At 52.9% G+C, this 18,421-nt stretch overlaps 1 protein-coding gene across 10 annotated transcripts in view; it reads right to left on the reverse strand.

Moving 5' to 3' along the window:
• DNMT3A (DNA methyltransferase 3 alpha) overlaps positions 1-18,421 on the reverse strand; it is a 105,662-nt gene that overhangs the window by 38,199 nt on the left and 49,042 nt on the right. For 9 of the 10 annotated variants that reach the window (XR_006343419.1, XR_006343418.1, XM_043917341.1 and 6 more), the window contains exons 4-6: positions 13,527-13,797; positions 7,672-7,715; positions 7,072-7,218 (exon numbers count right to left, since the gene is read on the reverse strand). Coding sequence is in view for 8 of the 10 variants with exons in the window: in XM_043917341.1 (XP_043773276.1) it covers positions 7,072-7,218; positions 7,672-7,715; positions 13,527-13,797 (462 nt within the window). In the remaining 2 variants the exon portion in view is untranslated. The remainder of the gene's footprint in view (positions 1-7,071; positions 7,219-7,671; positions 7,716-13,526; positions 13,798-18,421) is intronic. The other variant, XM_043917342.1, reaches the window with a different exon arrangement.

Here is an 18,421-nt window from a genome sequence, read left to right on the forward strand (position 1 = left end):
ACACAAATGTCCACCAATAAGAGAATGGTTAAATAAAATCATGGTAATCCATACAGTGGAAGAGAACAGTAATTACGTGGCTTGATTGCCCAGACTTATCGTAAGTGAAAAACCAAGCTGTAAAACGAAACTATAGTGTGGTTCTATTTATATAAAAAAGGAAAAGAGAAAAAAGCAACTGTGAAGCAAAATTATAAATTTACACACACACATAGATGGATAGAGACAGCACCAGATACCTCTGGTAGGGGAATTAAAGTCACTGGGGAGGGATGGCTGTTTTTTTTTTTTAAAGAATGTATTTGTGTAATACTTATATAAAATCAGTTTTAAAGAATTATGCATGTCCTATTATATTCTAACCCTGTGCTGTACATGGTATATATCCCTTACTAACCCACACAACTCTGAGATTAGAAGTATTCATTCATTCATTCAGCAAACCTTTACAGAGTACCTCCTGCACGGCAAGCCCTGGGGGCAGAGGTGCCCAGAGGGCCTGTGCTGAACAAGCTCGGGTTGGGCAGAAGCAGAAAACAAACTGGTGAGTGGGGTTCCATGAAGATGAGACGCACACAGGACAGCAGAGTACAGCCAAAGCCTACAAACAGCGCAGGGACCTAAGCTTGAGGGGCGGGAATGGTGGCAGGGGAGGTGGGCGGGGATGGGGTGGTTAAGTGATGCTGAAGGTCCCGGGTCCAGTGAGTAGACAAGTTGGCACCGGGACTCACTTCCAGGAAGGCGAAGGCTGTGTTGCCTGTGGGAAGAGAAGGGGGCTCTGAGTGCAGGAGGGAGAAGGGAGGAGAGAACAGACTGGAATATGTGGACCAGAGATTACTGTTGCCTGTGTGCATGCTAAGTCGCTTCAGTCGTGTCTGACTCTTCTTCAAACCCATGGACTGTAGCCCATCAGGATCCTCTGTCCATGGAATTATCCAGGCAAGAATACTGGAGTGGGCTGCCATTTCCTCCAGCAGGGGATCTTCCTGACCCAGGGATCTAACCCAAATCTCTTACATCTCCTGCATTGGCAGGTGGGCTCTTTACCACTAGTGCCACCTGGGAAGCCCCTGATTACTTGTTATCAGTATTTAATACATATTAATCATCTAGTTTAATAGAACTGTGGACAGAAGTTCATGTCATTGTACAGGAGACAGGGATCAAGACCATGCCCATGGAAAAGAAATGCAAAAAGGCAAAATGGTTGTCTGAGGAGGCCTTACAAATAGCTGTGAAAAGAAGTGAAAAGCAAAGGAGAAAAGGAAAGATATTCCCATTGGAATGCAGAGTTCCAAAGAATAGCCAGGAAAGATAAGAAAGCATTCCTCAGCGATCAATGCAGAGAAATAGAGGAAAACAACAGAATGGGAAAGACTAGAGATCTCTTCAAGAAAATTAGAGATATCAAGGGAACATTTCAGGCAAAGATGGGTTCGATAAAGGACAGAAATGGTATGGACCTAACAGAAGCAGAACATATTAAGAAGAGGTAGCAAGAATACACAGAAGAACTGTACAAAAAAGATCTTCATGAGCCAGATAATCACAATGGTGTGATCACTCACCTAGAGCCAGACATCCTGGAATGTGAAGTCAAGTGGGCCTTAGAAAGCATCTCTACGAACAAAGCTAGTGGATGTGATGGAATTCTAGTTGAGCTATTTCAAATCCTGAAAGACGATGCTGTGAAAGTGCTGCACTCAATATGCCAGCAAATTCGGAAAACTCAGCAGTGGCCACAGGACTGGAAGAGGTCAGTTTTCATTCCAGTCCCTAAGAAAGGCAATCCCAAAGAATGCTCAAACTACCACACAATTGCATTCATCTCACACGCTAGTAAAGTAATGCTCAAAATTCTCCAAGCCAGGCTTCAGCAATACGTGAATCGAGAACTTCCAGATGTTCAAGCTGGTTTTAGAAAAGGCAGAGGAACCAGAGATCAAATTGCCAACATCTGCTGGATCATCGAAAAAGCAAGAGAGTTCCAGAAAAACATCTATTTCTGCTTTATTGACTACGCCAAAGCCTTCGACTGTGTGGATCACAATAAACTGTGGAAAATTCTGAAAGAGATGGGAATACCAGACCACCTAACCTGCTTCTTGAGAAACCTGTATGCAGGTCAGGAAGCAACAGTTAGAACTGGACATGTAACAACAGACTGGTTCCAAATCGGAAAAGGAGTACGTCAAGGCTGTATATTGTCACCCTGCTTATTTAACTTATATGCAGAGTACATCATGAGAAACGCTGGGCTGGAAGAAGCACAAGCTGGAATCAAGATTGCTGGGAGAAATATCAATAACCTCAGATATGCAGATGACACCACCCTTATGGCAGAGAGTAAAGAGGAACTGAAAAGCCTCTTGATGAAAGTGAAAGAGGAGAGTGAAAAAGTTGGCTTAAAGCTTAACTTTCAGAAAACTAAGATCATGGCATCTGGTCCCATCAGCTCATGGGAAATAGATGGGGAGACAGTGGAAACAGTGTCAGACTTTATTTTTTTGGGCTCCAAAATCACTGTGGATGGTGACTGCAGCATGAAATTAAAAGACGCTTACTCCTTGGAAGGAAAGTTATGACCAACCTAGACAGCATATTAAAAAGCAGAGACATTACTTTGCCAACAAAGGTCCATTTGGTCAAGGCTATGGTTTTTCCAGTGGTCATGTATGGATGTGAGAGTTGGACTGTGAAGAAAGCTGAGCACCGAAAAATTGATGCTTTTGAACTGTGGTGTTGGAGAAGACTCTTGAGAGTCCCTTGGACTGCAAGGAGATCCAACCAGTCCATTCTAAAGGAGATCAGTCCTGGGTGTTCATTGGAAGGATTGATGCTGAAGCTGAAACTCCAACACTTTGGCCACCTCCTGTGAAGAGCTGACTCATTGGAAAAGACCCTGATGCTGGGAGGGACTGGGGGCAGGAGGAGAAGGGGATGATAGAGGATGGGATGGCTGGATGGCATCACCGACTCAATGGGCATGAATTTGAGTAAACTCCGGGAGTTGGTGATGGACAGGGAGGCCTGGCGTGCTGCGATTCATGGGGTCGCAAAGAGTTGGACACGACTGAGCGACTGAACTGAACTGAAACATCTAGTAAATCTGAGGATGCAGGAGTCCCTCCATTTGGGTTGGAAGCCAGGAAAGAGGCAAGATTTTAGAACAGCAGGACATGGTTTCCTGACCCTGAAGAAATTTAGAATCGGTTGGAGCGAAGACATTAAAGAGAGTTATAACATCACCTGGCTATAACCGCATCCTAAAACCACCAGCACTGACACACACAGGGAGCCCACATGCCATCTGGCTTGATGACAGTTCCAGCTACTTGGCCAGGCCTCTGCCTCGGACTCGTAAGGGTTAGTGAGGTAACACCTGTGAAAAAGCCCTTCCTAAGCCTAAAGTGCTCCTTCAGGCCACGCTGTTCTGAAAACAGTCAGAAAGAAGAGTCTGGAACTGCCCTCCTTTGGAGGACGGTGCCTCTCGTCTCTTCTCCCCACTCCCTGCCCTGGGCTAGTTCTGCCAGGCCAAGGTAGGTTCTCCTTGGCTCAAGCACAGTGGAGAGCCGGTGGGGACAGCAGGAATGCGGGATGGAGGAGACTCAGACACCGCCTTACCCGTGGGAGCCTGCCGTCAGTCCCCTAGCCCCACACTATTCTCCGGGTACACTTGTCAGCACCCCCAGAAACCAATGGCCTGGGTCCGAGCTCCCTGAGAAGTTGTCTCATATTTACCCACCTCCCAACTGCTTAGCCAACCAACGGCTATTCACAGAGCCTGTTCTCCCTGCCCAATTATCAGGTTTGGCCTAACTGGGGAAGACATAACATGTAAGAGTTAGTGAAAAATACTCTATGAAATATAACTGACTGCTAAACCCAACAATATTAACAGTAAGGACTACAGGAGTGCAGAGAAGGGAAGAGGGCAGTGTGGACTGGGGAGATCCCAGAGAGCTTCTTGGACGAGGCAGCAGCTCTCGAACTCAACCCTGAAGAATGAATAGGGGAAAAGTATAGCAGAAACAAAAGCAGAAAGGAAGTAGAAAGGGGAGACCGGTCTCTCACAGGGACTGTCCTATAAGAGCATGGTAGTGGGGGGTTCAGGGGGTGGAGCCATCGTGGAGGTCACAGTGAGGGTCAAAGTTTTGAGAAACAGCCAGAGGATTTCTGACATGATAGGGAGACAACGGAGAGTTGTTGCTGGTTCTATTGCAGGGCCTGGTCACGACTAAGGCAGAATTTAATCCTTACAAGGGCGAGTACAGAGGTGCAGAGAATAGGAGATGGGACAGACAAACATGAGCATCCCAGCTCGGGCAGGAATCCCCACTTCAGCCTTGGCAGAGGGGTTGGAAATGCCCCATTTTTCTCATCCAATTATTTTAAATTTCATTTATTTTGTGATATTCGAAGTCTTCTTAATTTCTTTTTTTTTTTTTTGTTTTTGAGCTTAAGGTGGCAGGTAATCTCAGATGGTAAAGAGCAGACCTCACAGTGTGGAGTGACCAGGGAGGTCATGGGAAAAGAAAATTAAGCTGAGGGGGATATTTTGAGGGTAGAAGGCTCTACAGGTGAGGCACGTGGACCAGGGGCAGACTGGGGTCAGGTGAAGCCCCACAGCCTTCACACAAGCCCAGTTCCCCAGCCATCCTCCTGCGGCCCTGAGCCTGCATCCTGTGCTCCTTCATCTACCACCATGGACCTCCATTCCCGAATAGATCACACAGTCTTGTGCCTCTGAACTTCTGCACATGCTGTAAGTCTCTTTCTACCTCGTCTTTCCTCCCCTTTCCCTAAATTCAAGTTCATCCTTTAAAAGCCAAAAGCCACCTCTTGCTGATGCAAAGGTGACCCCAGGCAGAATTAGTCTAAGTTCCTTGACGATGCTCTGCCTGAGGTGCCCGATCCCTCACCCTGAGTTTTAGTTGGGGGACTTCCCTGGTGGTCCAGTGGTTAGGACTCTGTGCTTCCACCACAGGGGAATGGTATCAATCAATCCCTGGTTGGGAACTAAGATCCCACATGCCACGTGGCACAGCCAAAAAAAAATTTTTTTAATAAATTTTAGTGGCAATTTTAAAATTGAGAAAATGTATCTATTATCTTACTTTTCCCTGTGAGTTGAGAAAAGACTGCCTTTTTTTTTTTTTTTTTTTCAATTGCAACTGAAGGCAGGCCTCCATAAGGGTTCTTCAAGTACAGTTTGAGAATCACCAAATTTCTGGGATCCCTTCAAGTGTAAAAGTTATTATATCTAGCCTCTGGCCCCAGGGCTAAAGGAAAGTAGAAGCACAGACCCCACATAAGGAGTAGTTAAAAAGCAAAACCCCTCCCACCAACCACAGAGGAATAGCCCCAAGTCCTGAACAAAATTTCCATCCCAAAGACCACACTTAAATCTCAAGAGACCTTGCAGAGATTGTCCCTTTTCCAGGTTCTTCCAGGAGAGAAATTTCTGCCTTCCTGGATCCCAGAGGAAATGGAAATAATCAAGTAGCCACCACCCTCTCTCTTTCCCGCCTGGTTCGGAACTTTCTCTAGAGCAAGCTCTCACACAATGCACACAGGATAACACCCTCCTTTGTAGGCCTGGGGTAAAGACCAGTGTGTGAAGGTGAAAGGCCCCAGGTGGTGGCAATTCATGGCGGGTCCCTTCCCTTCCTGGCACCAGCTGGTCAGCACGCTTTCTCTCTGCTCATCAGACACACAGGAGGGCAGTCTCCCAGTGGCTGCTCAGGGGGACTGCTTTCGCCCCTTGGTCTCCACCGCCTCACTGCCTCTCGCTGCTGAAGCCCTGGCCTGGCTGTCTCCTTCCTGACCCGCATGGAAGCCTCTCTTAGAAAAGTCACCGGCTGCCTCCAGATGGGCAGGTGCAAACAGCCTGTCTCAACTCAGCCTCCACAGGGCAGAGCGGCCACTGCCTCTGGAAAAGCTTCTTTCCTTTCTGAGACGCAGCTCTTCCTCCCAGGCCCCTTCTCAGTACGGCTACTGCCACTGCCCCTACCTCATGCGGCCGTAACTGTAGGATTTCTGTGGACCAAGTCCCAGGATGCGTCTCAGTTCTCTCCAGTTTCCTAGGTGAGCTCATCAGTGTTTGTGGTTCTATGCCTTCCCACCTTGCATCTGCAGCCTGGATCTCCCTCCGCTCTGGGATCCGGGCACCTTAGCATCTCAGACTAAACACTTGCTTCCCTCCCACCCCAAACCCATTCCTCTTCTAGTCTTCCCACCTGAGGAAGCAGCACACCCATCACCCAGGTGTTCAAGCCAAACCCCTGTGGGCCATGTGTCCATCCTCTCCCCTCCCACATCCTTCCCATCAGTTAGCAAGCCCAGATCTGTCCCTCCCCTTCACCATTGCTGCTCCTTTAATCTACATCGAATCACTCCTCTGCACAGAAACCTTCAGGGGCTGCCCAGGATACTCAGGGTTAAACCAGCTTTCAGCCCAGATCTCAAGGCTCTGTATGATCGGCCTCTGCTTACCTCCCCTCGCCGCCTCTCGTCTGGCCCCACTCTCTCCCCCGCTTGGTTCACTCTGAGAAGACCGGTCTTTTACACAACCAAACAAGTCAGGGCCTCGCTTGTGCTGTTTCCTCTGCCTAGAATATTCTCCCCCTCCCCACAACTCACAGAGCCAGCTCTTTTATTCCTTCAGGTCTCAACTTCAATGCCGCCTTCTCCAAGAAGCCTCTCTGCACCACCCTACCTAAAGCAGGCCTTTGTTAACCTCTATTTCAGCTCTTGTTTACTTGTTTGCTGTCCATCTCCCCCATCACAATGTCAAGTCCATGAGGGCAGGAATTGTACGTGCACAAGGCCTAGACACTGCCTGCTTGCATGGTGAGTGTCCAGTAACATTTGCGGAAGTAACAAAGTACGCGCAGTCACTGCCTAGGGAGCCAGCAGTTCCCTGTAAGTGTGAGAGGTTAACCTGAAGTGGAAGGGGAAACTGAGGCTCAGCCAGGGCCTGACAACAGCCGCAGACGGTGGCTGAAGCTAACTTCCGGTTTCCCGGTTCTGTGGGACGGGCTGGGGCCCAGGCCAGAGAAGGCACCTCACCTCCCTTTTCCAGCGTGCCAGCCACTCGTCCCGCTTGCGCTTGCTGATGTAGTAGGGGTCCCCCGCCTGGAAGGTGAGCCGCGGCATGGGCCGCTGGCGGAGGCTGGACTCCCAGCCCAGGCCACCCCGCAGCCGGCCCCGGGAGCCCTAGGACAGAGAGACGACAGACAGACCGGCATTAAGGTGGGCATGGACAGCCCTGCTGCAGGGTCGTTCCTCCTGGAGGGGAAACCAAGGAGGCACTCACCTCGTACAGAACACAGGAGCTCTGACTCCTGGCCGGAGATGCCGGCCCTGGAGTGCGGGACAAGCCCCTGCCTGGGGGGGAGGAGTGAGGGATGGCGGCGGGATGTGGGACAGGACATAAAGCAGGAGGGGAAGTGCTTGGTCTTGGAGTGGGGACCAGCTGGCTGCCTCTCTGGGGGCCTTCCAACCTCCATACCCACTTCCTCTGCTCCTCACGGAGGGACAAGAACAGAAGGGGCCAGGGGCCACCTCGGGCTCCCCTCACACACACTCGCCACAGTCGGTCAGAGCGGTGGCTTTCTTCTCCTAGAATCAGGATCCACAGAGCCCCTGGGGGGTGAGGAAAACACTTGCCTCCATTTTCATGGATTCGATGTTGGTCTCCTTCTGTTCTTTGCCTGTGGAGAGGGAAGAACAAAGGGACTGTCGGCAGAGTTACAGGAGTGGCTCAGAGGCCTCACCTTGTGCCTGGGGTCCCTGCCTCGGGGATAGGGTTTCTCCAACCATTTGGTCTCACCTATGTCAAACCTGATGGCCTACTGTGTGCTGGGCATCATAGCATGCTGGCCCCAGGACTCAGAGCACAGCCAGGGCAGAAAAAGGACCTGGGCAGGGTTGGAGGCCCAAACCCAAAGGAACAACAGAAAAGCCAGGGCTGTGGTTTCTGGCCCATGGAGTGAGGCAGGCACACAGAAGGGTCTGGAAAGAGCCCCTTTGGCTACTCCCAGTCAAAAGAGCTCAATTACTGGAGGGGAGGCCAGACTGCATGGTGTGGGGTGTGGCAAAGATGCTCTGGGGGTGGGAGGATGGGGGCAGAGGGGAACTGGAACAAGACTACTGAAGCAACTTCGTCTCTTTGAGACTCAGTTTCCTCATGTGGAAAATAAAGATGCTGGAAATGGTTTCTAAGGTGCTCCTGCAGTTCTCAACACCGTGCTTCTACCATGAATATCTGCCTCTGTACCCCATTCTCAGGTCCCTGAGTTCCATCTTTATTCTAGAAGCTTTGGATTCCCACTCTCTGCACAGTCGTTCTGTAATCTCTCCCAGCCTTTTCCTCGTTGAGTGTAGGTACATAACCCTGCTAATGCTTCAGAAGCATTTCCCTCCTCCTCTTCCCTTCGGTTCCTCAGTTGGCCTCGACTCCAGTTCCTGGAAGGGAAGGCTCCCCTGGGGGGCTGAAGCCGCAGCAGTACAGCCTTTAAAGGTGGGGGGCAGGGAGGCCTTATCCTCTCCTGTCCTTCTCCAGGGCCCAAGCTCCAGAAGGTCCTGGAGCTCCTACGCTGGTCCGGTTCCTCACTGGCACACTCCGGAGTCTGCAGCCCTGCCTGGCTGTGGGTTGGGTTAATTATGCCTTCCAGCTTCCTGCTGGAGACTGGGGGTGCTGAGGCGGGGAGGCTGGGGTGTGTGTCGGGGGGCGGGATGAGCTTCCTCTCACCTGGGCCCCAGAACTCCTTTGTCTGAAGCCAAGATTACTGAGCTTGGCCCCAAAGTAAGAAGGTCACTAAGGCTGGCTCAAGGTCACTTGGCAGGCGGGGGGGTGGGGGGGTTGTGGGCGGTGTGAAGGGGAGACAAAGAGCCCAAACGGAAAAAACAGCCCTTCTTGCATCTCCTGGCTGTGAGGCGGAAACCAGCCACAGCACTGAAGGTCTCTGAGTCCCCAAGCCCCTGAAGAGGCTATTTCTTTCCCCTTCTCTCATTCACCGAGGGAGCCCTGGAGCCCGGGGACAGGGCAGGTAGGGCTGCACCTGCGGGTTTGCTGGGAGGTGTGGACCCCGCGGTGCCAGGTGCCCAGGGCGCCGGGAGGAAGCGGGGGCGCGTGTTAACTCGCCAGCGCTGTGTACACAGCAGGCCTTTTAAGGTACGTCTCACCGGACTTTCCCTGTCGCTTCCTCGCGCTTCCTTTAGGCCCTCTAGCCTCACCACTACCAGCCCCCCCCACCCCCAACTGTTTCTCGCGCTCTCTGGGGCAGGGCTCCCCCTCCCGCCCGCCCGCTCTGGGCCTCCCTCCTTCCCCGGGTCCCCGCCCCCCAACTTCTCTCAGACCCCCCGCGTTCCACCCGGCGAGGCTTTGGGCCGGCCAGGAGGGGGCGCCCACCCTCGGATCACGCGGCGCCTGGGACCTTTCTTCCGGGGGACCCTCCTTGGCTTTTGGCTTGTGGGGAATCCTCTGTTCGCTAGAATTAACGAGAATCGGGGCTGAAAGGAATTGTCCAGATGATGGAGTACTTGTCTTGCCCTTCGAGGGGGAAACTGAGGCGCGCGGGGCTCGGGGGAGCGGGTTGTGGAGCGGAGGGACTTACTACCAGAGCTGAGATCCAATTTCAGGGCTCCTGACTCCCAAAGCCGGCTATTTCCTTTTTACATCGCACCGCCCTGAGGCTCCCCTCTTCCTCCTTCCCCAGCCCCCATGCTCCCCGAAACAGAACTACTTTTCCTCATGCGGTTTCCAACTGGCTTCTTTCTGGAATGTTCTCCCTGACAGATTCCGCGCATGCCCACTTGAGTGATATCGCACACACACTTTCCAGCCCGGCCCAGCAAAACAACCAACTGGGCTGCTTCAGAATGCAGCACTTGTCCTGAGTCAGGGGGTGGTCAGCTGCTCTCTGGACACTCCCTCTGCCGTCCATCTGCTCCCTGCCCAGACCCAGGGTCGCAGGCTGGGCCAGGTGGCTGTGTGTCTTCCAGGATGGCCCTGGCAGGCTTGGACATAACCCTGGGGCATCTCAGGTCCTGGGGGCAGGGGAGGCCAGAGGGCTTCTAACACTTACCTGCTGGTCTGAGGCTATACTCTGCCAGGGGGTCACCCCCAAATTCCCTTTAAAATGAACCAAAATTCCAATGACAGGACTGAGGTCAGGCTGGCCTCAGATGGTAGTTACTAGCCCAGTACGAGTGTGTCAGTCTAAGCAGAGAAAAGCTCTGTGCTGACCCTCATCTGGCCCTTCACCAGGTTGTATAATCTCAGTAACTAACTTAACCTGTCTGAACCCTCAGTCTCCCCATCTGAAAAATGGGGATAATAAAAGTCTTCCTTAGATGCTCGCAAGGATTAAATGAGAGAATTACATAAAGAGAAGGGCTTCTCAAAGTTTAACATGCCTCAGAATCATGAGGCTCTCTTTCAAATGTAGATTCTGATTCAGTAGGTCTAGGGTGGGTCTGGAGACTCTGCATTTGTAACATGCCAGGAGACGCTGCTGGTCCATGGACCATTTTGAGTAGCAAGAACATGGAACACTCAACACATGGTTAATATTCAGTAAAAAAGAAAGCTACATTACCATCATTACTACAATCATCATGATGGCCTTAATGCTAGGAGTGCAGGAGCAGTTCCAAGGCCACCTCCTGCCTGTCCAGGTGGCTCTTGTCCTTATTACTCATCATCTCCCCTGTTCCTCCTTTCTCCTGGCTGTACTATCAGGATTTGGGGCTCCTACGTGCACACAGGAGGGTGCCCAGGCCAAGACTGCTTTAAAGTCCTCCATGTTTCCTGTGTAGGAAATAATGAGAGGGATTCCGGGAGAGACAGATGGGGCCCCTGAAAAGAGACCTGGGAATGAAGGGAACTGAAAGGAGAACCTGGCCAAGTCACTTTCTCCCTGGGGCCTCAATCTCCTTCCTTCTTGGAACCAAGCAGCTGCGTATGCATTCTATGGGGCCGACAGCTGGACTCCAGTAGGCCACTGCCCACCCCTCTAGGTACCAGCTCACCAGTCTCAGCATCCAGGCAATTCACCGTGACCTTCAGGGATCCCAGCTCTGATCCCTGCCAGCATCTCCACAGCCTCAATAGCTGAGGCCACCCAGGAGTGCTCCAAGGCCAAATTTTGGAGATCAAGGACACACGGGACGTTTTCACCCACTGCACTTTGCACTAAGAGTCTGAGAAGGATCCACTCAACGTGCGAAAGTCCCAAACCCAGGAGTCACCCTGACACCATCTCTGCCCGCCCCCCTCCCGTCCCTGGCGCTCATCCACAGCTCTCCAGATCTGCCATCCTCCCCTCGGCGCCTGATTGCTCATCCTGCTTCCCGGCCCCTCTGTTCCATCCCAGGATCCAGATGGCAAAGGGATCTTTTCAAAACGTAAAGCGGATCATGTCACCCCTCGAGAGGGCAGCCTTGAAGCTGCGCTGGCCGTATCTGCTGTCCCCCTGTCACACACCCTTCTCCCTCCCTCCCCCCATTCCACACTTGTGGGTTTCTGTCAGGTCCCTGGATACCCTGCTCCCTCCCACCTGCTCTCACCCCCTCCCTGCACTTCCCCTCCCCTGGTAAACCCCAGCTCATCCTTCTGCTTAGGTGTAACAGCCCAGCTTGTCTGGGGCTCCTCTGTTACAGTTCCTGAGAACCATGTTTATTTTCCCTTCGAGAACTTATCTCTGTGTATAAACACACACTTGTAAGTGTGCATTTCTCATTAATGTCCGTCTCTTCAGTGGACTGTTGAGGTCCTCCAGGGCAAGAACCAGGTTTTTGTTTGTGATAGTTTCCCCAGATCCCGGCACACATCAAGTAAGTGTTTAATAAACCCCTATTGACCAACTAGAGAAGTTGCTCCTGAGAACGGAGGACAGGGAAATCCCAAACCGAAAGCAAACTCTCATGAGTTAAGAGCAGCCTCACAGTTCTGGCTCCATCCCAACAGGCAGGAAGGCCTGCCCCAGCCCTAGGCCTCAGCTGGGTGCAAGCTATGATGGGGTCCCAGGAGCTGCCTGTCTGGTGGGCAGGGCCGGTGGGTTCCCAGTTCTGCTCTTGCACATCTGGCCTTTGTAAAGGGAGATGGTGTTTTCTCCCTTTCTTCCTGTTTCAAATCAGGCCAAATGGCCACTCCTCTGCGTGTCAGGACACATCCCCAGAGGTGCTGAGTTCAGGAACAGCCCCCACATCAACCCCACTCCCCAGAACAGACGGGGGCATGGGAAGGGCACACAGACTCTGAAGGTAGAGACCAAGACGAATGAATTCCGAATCTACCAATAGGCTTGGGGTCCCTGAGCAAGTCACTGCATCTCATTAAGCCTTGATTTTTTCCCACCTTAAGATGAGGCTCATAATACCTCTTGAAGAAGACTGAGAGAGTAAATAAAACCACAGATGCAGAATGAGTACCTCAGAAAGCCCTTTGCACGTGGTGGGAGCATCATAAATATTAGTTGAATAGTAAATGAATGAAAGATTTTTTTTTTAATAAATTGGGAAATCTCTTCTGGAGATGCTCTCTACCCTGCATGAATATGAGGTTTGGAAGCATGCGAAATTAAGTCACGCCAATTAATCGATTGACTCACTCCCCATCATGTACTCTTGGAAGGAAGGCATTCTGAAATTAAAATGCACATATGCAAAACAACCTGGCAGGGCCCTGGGAGCATCAAACGTGATAATGTATGAGAAAGCGCTTGGTAAACTGTGAAGCCCTGTACAAATGCTAGTTGTCCTCATTACGAACATGTTTACAGCTCTCTTGGCCCTGAAATCGCTGGCTTAACCTGAAAGAAAAAAGTGGGCAACTTTCCAGGGCTCCAGGGCGAGGCCAAAAAGTCCCTAGAGGAAGAGGTCTGGGCTGGGCAGTGCACACCCCACCCCCACCTGCCCTACCCCTCCCTTACTCTGTCACCACTGAACTTCAGTCCCCTCGGCTGAACTGTGGTGGGCTCAGGACATCTGCACTGGGAAAGGTTGACGGGGCTTATAACACCCACAAGGGCACCTGTTGCCCTCGAGCGCCCAGGCCAGGGGCTTCCAACGTGTGGATCCCTAAGAGCCGCAGGTCTTGTGGACGAGTCAGCAGGCGAGGCCAAGGCTGATGGAAAGCAAGGGGAACAACCAGCCTGTGGGGAGACAGCCATCACCCCAGTTCAGCAACCACTAGCATTCTGCAAACTCACTGTTGTATCAAATCTAGTTTTTTTTTTTCATGAGAAGCCAAAACTCCAGATTTTTATGTGAAATTTCTTGATTTCGAAATATTGGCAACTAATTTTTTTAAAAAAAATGTTTAAAATACTGCCTGGGTCAAATAAAATGTGCGCAGGCTATATCCAGCCAGTAGCCTCCAGGGCACATAGCCTTGGCAAGTAGACCTTCAGCCACCACCCAGCCGGTGCCTCCTGGGACCTCCCAGGTCCTGAGTTCTAACCCTCAGGGAGATCCCAGCCAGCCCTGCAGAGGCTGCCCCCCTTGTGCCCGGGACTTACCCTCTTCTGCAGGGGCTCCCCGGCCATCCTTGGGGGTGCAGCAGCCATTCTCTACAGCTCTGGAAGCTTCGGGTGGGGTCTCAGTGGCACCCTCTCCCTCTGCTGGGGCCCCGCCCTTCTGCCCCCCAGCGGGGCTCCCCTCCTCTGGCTGGGGCTCACTCCGCTTCTCCAAGTCCCCGTTGGGTAACAGCTCTGAGGGGCCTGAGTCTTGGGCCATGGACAAGGACTTGGAGGTCACGGCAGGGTCCTTCGGTGTGTCACTGCTTTCCACCTGCAAAGATAAAACACAAGGGGAGCGTTAGACCAGTGGTTTCAGCCCCTCATGCATCATTGGCCCATTGGCGATTCTGGCGAAAATTACACACCGTCTGTCCAGAAAATGGTGTTCACATAAATGTGTATGCAGTCAAACACACAATTTTTTCTCTCGGATTCAAGGGCTTCACCCTCTGAAGTCAAAAGGTCTGTGGACGCCAGTGAAGAAAACGGGAAAATGTATGAGAAAGTGCTTTGTAAACTGTGAAGCCCTGTACAAGTGCTAGTTGTCTTCATTACTAACATGTTTATAGCTCTGTACCCCAGCCCACAGCACCCCCACTCACTGAAGTGACGGGGGGGGGTCCCCAAGTCTTCTCTGTGGCCCCCACTGAAAACGAATGTTCCTCATTCTATCCCCACTTCAAACCAGGACCCCTCCCCAGAGGATTCCAGGTAACCCAGGGCTGATCTGACTCCTGTGTCAATGCCCCTCTGGCTGTCCTCTTGGTCTCTTGAGCTGCTGCCTGGCCACGTGGAGTGCGAGGGTGAAAGGGGGGGGGGCCTCCTCTCCCCCAAACCAAGCACTGTTCCTTCCCTCAGCTTTGGCCCTACAGCCTCTCGAGGGCGCTCAGACCCCAGGAGAGCCAAGCACTCCTGGCCAGCAGCACACAGTGGCCTGCAGCAAGTCTTCTGGAGTACGTGGTGCCGTGTTCCCCTCCAAGAGGAAGTGTCATGCTTTGTCCCCAAGAGCCTCAGAACTGAGCTTGCTACGGGAACCACACTGAGAGTTGTCATAACCGTCCCTCCTAAGTGTCACTGCATGGTGGGCAAAGCTCCCTCTCACCCGCTACCCCTCAGAGTACCCGGCCTCCCGATTAGGCTCTCGGAGACTTTTGTGATTAGCTCGAGGTCATACACCTTGCGAGGACAGAGCCTGGCGGGCACTTGGCCCTCAGCCATCTGGGGGCAGGTAGGCCAGGACATCTCAGAAGGGACAGAGGTGTCCACTCAGGGCAGGAGAGACAGGAGTCCCCCTGTGCTTGGCACTCTGCCATGCCCATGGGCACTGGAACACCCGCCGCAGCCCTGCCCACCGGCTCCCCTGCAGAATCAGTGCCCGGAGGAGGGCGGGAGCGGCACGAGCTCAGCAAAAACCTCAGGAAGGTGCTGCTCAAGAGTGTGCCTCAGTTTCCCCACCTGTAAGGTGAGATGACTGGTCCTATAGGAAGGTTTCCTTCAAGTCATTTTTTTCTATTTATAAAAGCCAGTCACATACAAAAATTCTAACCACACAAAAATGAATAGCACTGAAAGGCTAAAGCCCCTATTTCAATTCCCTACCTCCAGAGTCACTCCCCATAGGTGAACCATCATTAACAGTTTGGCGAGTATCTTTTCTTGACTTTTTTGCCTGCGCGTCTACAGTCATGCGTAAGTTGCATGTTTATACACATGTATTTACACACACATCCAGATCCAGAATTTTTTTTTTTCCCCTAAGAAGGGATCATATGACTTATCCTGTTCTACAACTTGCTTTTTCACTTCACAAGCACAGCGGGCATCTCTCCATACCAGCGAGTATGGATCTGGCTCACTCTGCCTCAGCTGCTCAACATTCTATGGAAAGGATGGTCCTTAATTTATTCAAACCATCTCCTAGTGGTGGGCTTTGGGCCGACTGGCTTTCTGTTGGAGAGAATTTCTTGCACTTACGGCTCTGTGCACCTGTGAATTTCCATAGGCCAGAGTCCTGGAAGTGGCCTGGCTGGGGAAGAGGGTCTGCCCATCCAAGTGTGAGGAAAGAGATCCTGCCAAACTCCCTCCAGAGAGCTATACCCCTGAAGAACACACCCCAAAGCTTGACGGAGCGCTGGGTTCCCCAGCCCCTCCCTGCCAGGCCCTGCAGTTTCCAAGGCGGCTTCTGCCCCAGGGATTCACACTCTCAGCGATGAGCCCACTGCTCTATGGTGAGGAAACCCCTGAGGTGGCAGAGAGGGACCAGGGCCTTGGAGAAAACGACAGAAATAAAAGCTAGAGCCCGCCCTGGACGACGTTCCCTACACAGAGCAGCCTGAGGGCATGCAGAGGGACCTCGAGGCCTGGCCAGGCTGCTTTTTCCGGGGGAGGGGGGCACCTGGACCCGCTTGGGCAGGCCTGCTTCCAGGAAGAAACCCTCCCACGGAAGGCTACACATGTGTGTGCTCCTCAGCAGCGGGGGTGGGGTGGGGTCGGGGTGGAGGGGGGTTGCTGCAGCAAGAGGAAGAGGTAGGCCTCAGGGGTGGGGTGGGGAAGGGAGAAGTCCTCCACCACGCTTGGGCACTGAAGGCCAAAGCCAGCAGAGCCAGGAGGCCAAACACGGGGCCACCAGTGGAGTAAGCAGTCTCTGTCCCTCTCCTCGGTGGCTGCCCCGTGTGTTGGGACTCACACACACACTCTCTCCAGGACTCAGGAGGTCTTTACCACCTCCCTGCTCAAGCCAGTGGGCTCCCTGGCCTGGAGCTCCCCTCCTCGGATGAGTCCTCTCAGTCCTCAAGCCTCCTGTGTGTGACACAGTCACGTGGCCCAGGCAACCTGGAGAGCCGGGCGTGCCTTGTTGGGGGGAGCCGCGGTGGGGGGGGGCTCTGCCCCCCTCCGGTCCAGCTGTCCACCGCTGGATCCCCAGACACGGCGCTCCCAGGAGGAGGGAGTGGGGGGGTCCCGCTGGCCAGGCTGAGAAGTTTGGGTCTGCAACACGGATCTCTTACCATGGCTGTGTCCTCCTTTCCTCTAGCCACTCGCTTCCCCACACACACCTCGAGTCAGGGTAGGCTCCCAGCCCCACAGACTGCTCAGACAACGCCACTGTCACTTACTTCCTGCCCGGGGACCACACCGCCTCTTCTCACCCTGGGACTCACTTCCTGTTGATTGCCGGCTCCAGAGCATAGAGACCCAGGAGTACCTGATCTGAGACCTGACCCAGCCCCGGGGTCCTGAGCCACCCTGACTGGAGACCCCTCTCAGGCCTGCCCCGGAGGGACCCCCAGCCTGCAAGAGGGTGAGACACACCATCCTTCTAGAGGTGGGCGGAGGAGGCGCCAGGGGGCGCTCTGCACAGCTCCAGCCCCAGGGGGTCAGTTCAAGTGGGCTGAAATCTGCCCTGATCTCACCATTCCCCCTCACCCCTCTTCCCCAACAGCCTGAGTCAATTGGAGTTCTGAGCTTAGGGGAGCTGCTGACTTAACCACTGTCAATTCGAGATCCAGCTAACCTATGAAGAACTACCCCCCTCACCCCCAGCTACTAGTGGGCCCTCACTGTCCCTCTCTCTGAGGTGTGGAAACTGGGCAGGTCAGATCCACCCAGAAGAAACCACTGAGAGGAAGGAAGGAAGGAGGTCCACAGTGGGGAGCTGGATGTTCCATCTCAGGTGAGAGGAGTAGACCTGGAAGCCACTGGGAGCAGCCACCCCAGCCCGGCCTGCGCCCTCCTGATTCCTTCTCCTCCTCTGCTCCTACCTCCTCTCAGCCCCCTCCTCTCCTCTGTGGCCACTAGCCACAGAGGAGGCACGAGATTGCTTTATTGGGTTAGACTGGGTGTTGGAGTAGGACACCTAGCAGGTGTTTAGTATTCATAATGGATTCCTTAATGCCAAAGACCAGGTCACAGTGAGAGCATCCAGTCCACACGCCTAGAGGGAGTCTCAACTTTGTTGTATGTCAAACCTAACTGGTTAAAGATCTGGTTTTGTTTGCTTTTACTCTTTACTACTGCCTTGAGTGGAGGAGACACAACACACTCTGAGACACTCATTTCTCCTGTGAGGGGAGGGGTTGAAGGGAGGGGTGGCAGCAGAAGCCCCCCCACCCCACCCCTGGCCCTTTTAGAAGGCACCACCAGCAGCTGTAGGTGACAATTTCTACTTCCTCAGCTTCTCACCTGCAGAGGTGGGGAGAGGGGGTCAGGAGTGGTGGCAGGAGGGGAATGGGAGCCATGGGCCCCCTCACTTCTCTTCCTTTGGGTGGGTGGGCACAACCGAGTGGAGTAAAGCTAGACTCTGTCACCCACTGTGCACCTACCCCACCCCCACATGCCTCGCTCTGGGTCTTCAAACGCGACCTACCACTTCCTGGGGCCCCCTCAGAGTTTGCTGGCCTTTGCCTTCCTTCCAAGCAAGACCCCTCCATCCCAAGGTAATGCCTCCTGCTTCTCTGCTGCCTGTGAGCAGCTTATTCCAAGCGGTGAAGGCAATGGTTCTCAGCTGGGGTGGATTTTGCCCCCTGAGAGGACATTTGGCAATATGTCTGAGACATTTTTGGTCACCACGCTGTGGGGGCGGCGGGGGGGTGGGGGTAGGCATGGGCTGTGGCTTCTGGTGGGTAGGGGCCTGGGCTGCTGCTAAATACCCTACACGACAGCCCCCACCACAGAAATCATGCAGCCCCAAAGGGGGAGGGTGCTGTTGTTGAAAAGCCCTGGGCTGAGGACAGGGGCACGGACACAGGGACCTTCTCTAAGGACCAATTTTTTAAAACTTTTAAAAGTTGTTATAAAATATATGTAACATAGAATCTACCATTTTAACCATTTTCAAGTGTACAATTCAGTGACATTAAGTACATTCACATTGTTGTACAACCATTACCACCATCCAC

The sequence above is a fragment of the Cervus elaphus genome, chromosome 11 (assembly GCF_910594005.1).
Source record: "Cervus elaphus chromosome 11, mCerEla1.1, whole genome shotgun sequence".
In the NCBI taxonomy this organism is placed as follows: domain Eukaryota; kingdom Metazoa; phylum Chordata; class Mammalia; order Artiodactyla; family Cervidae; genus Cervus; species Cervus elaphus.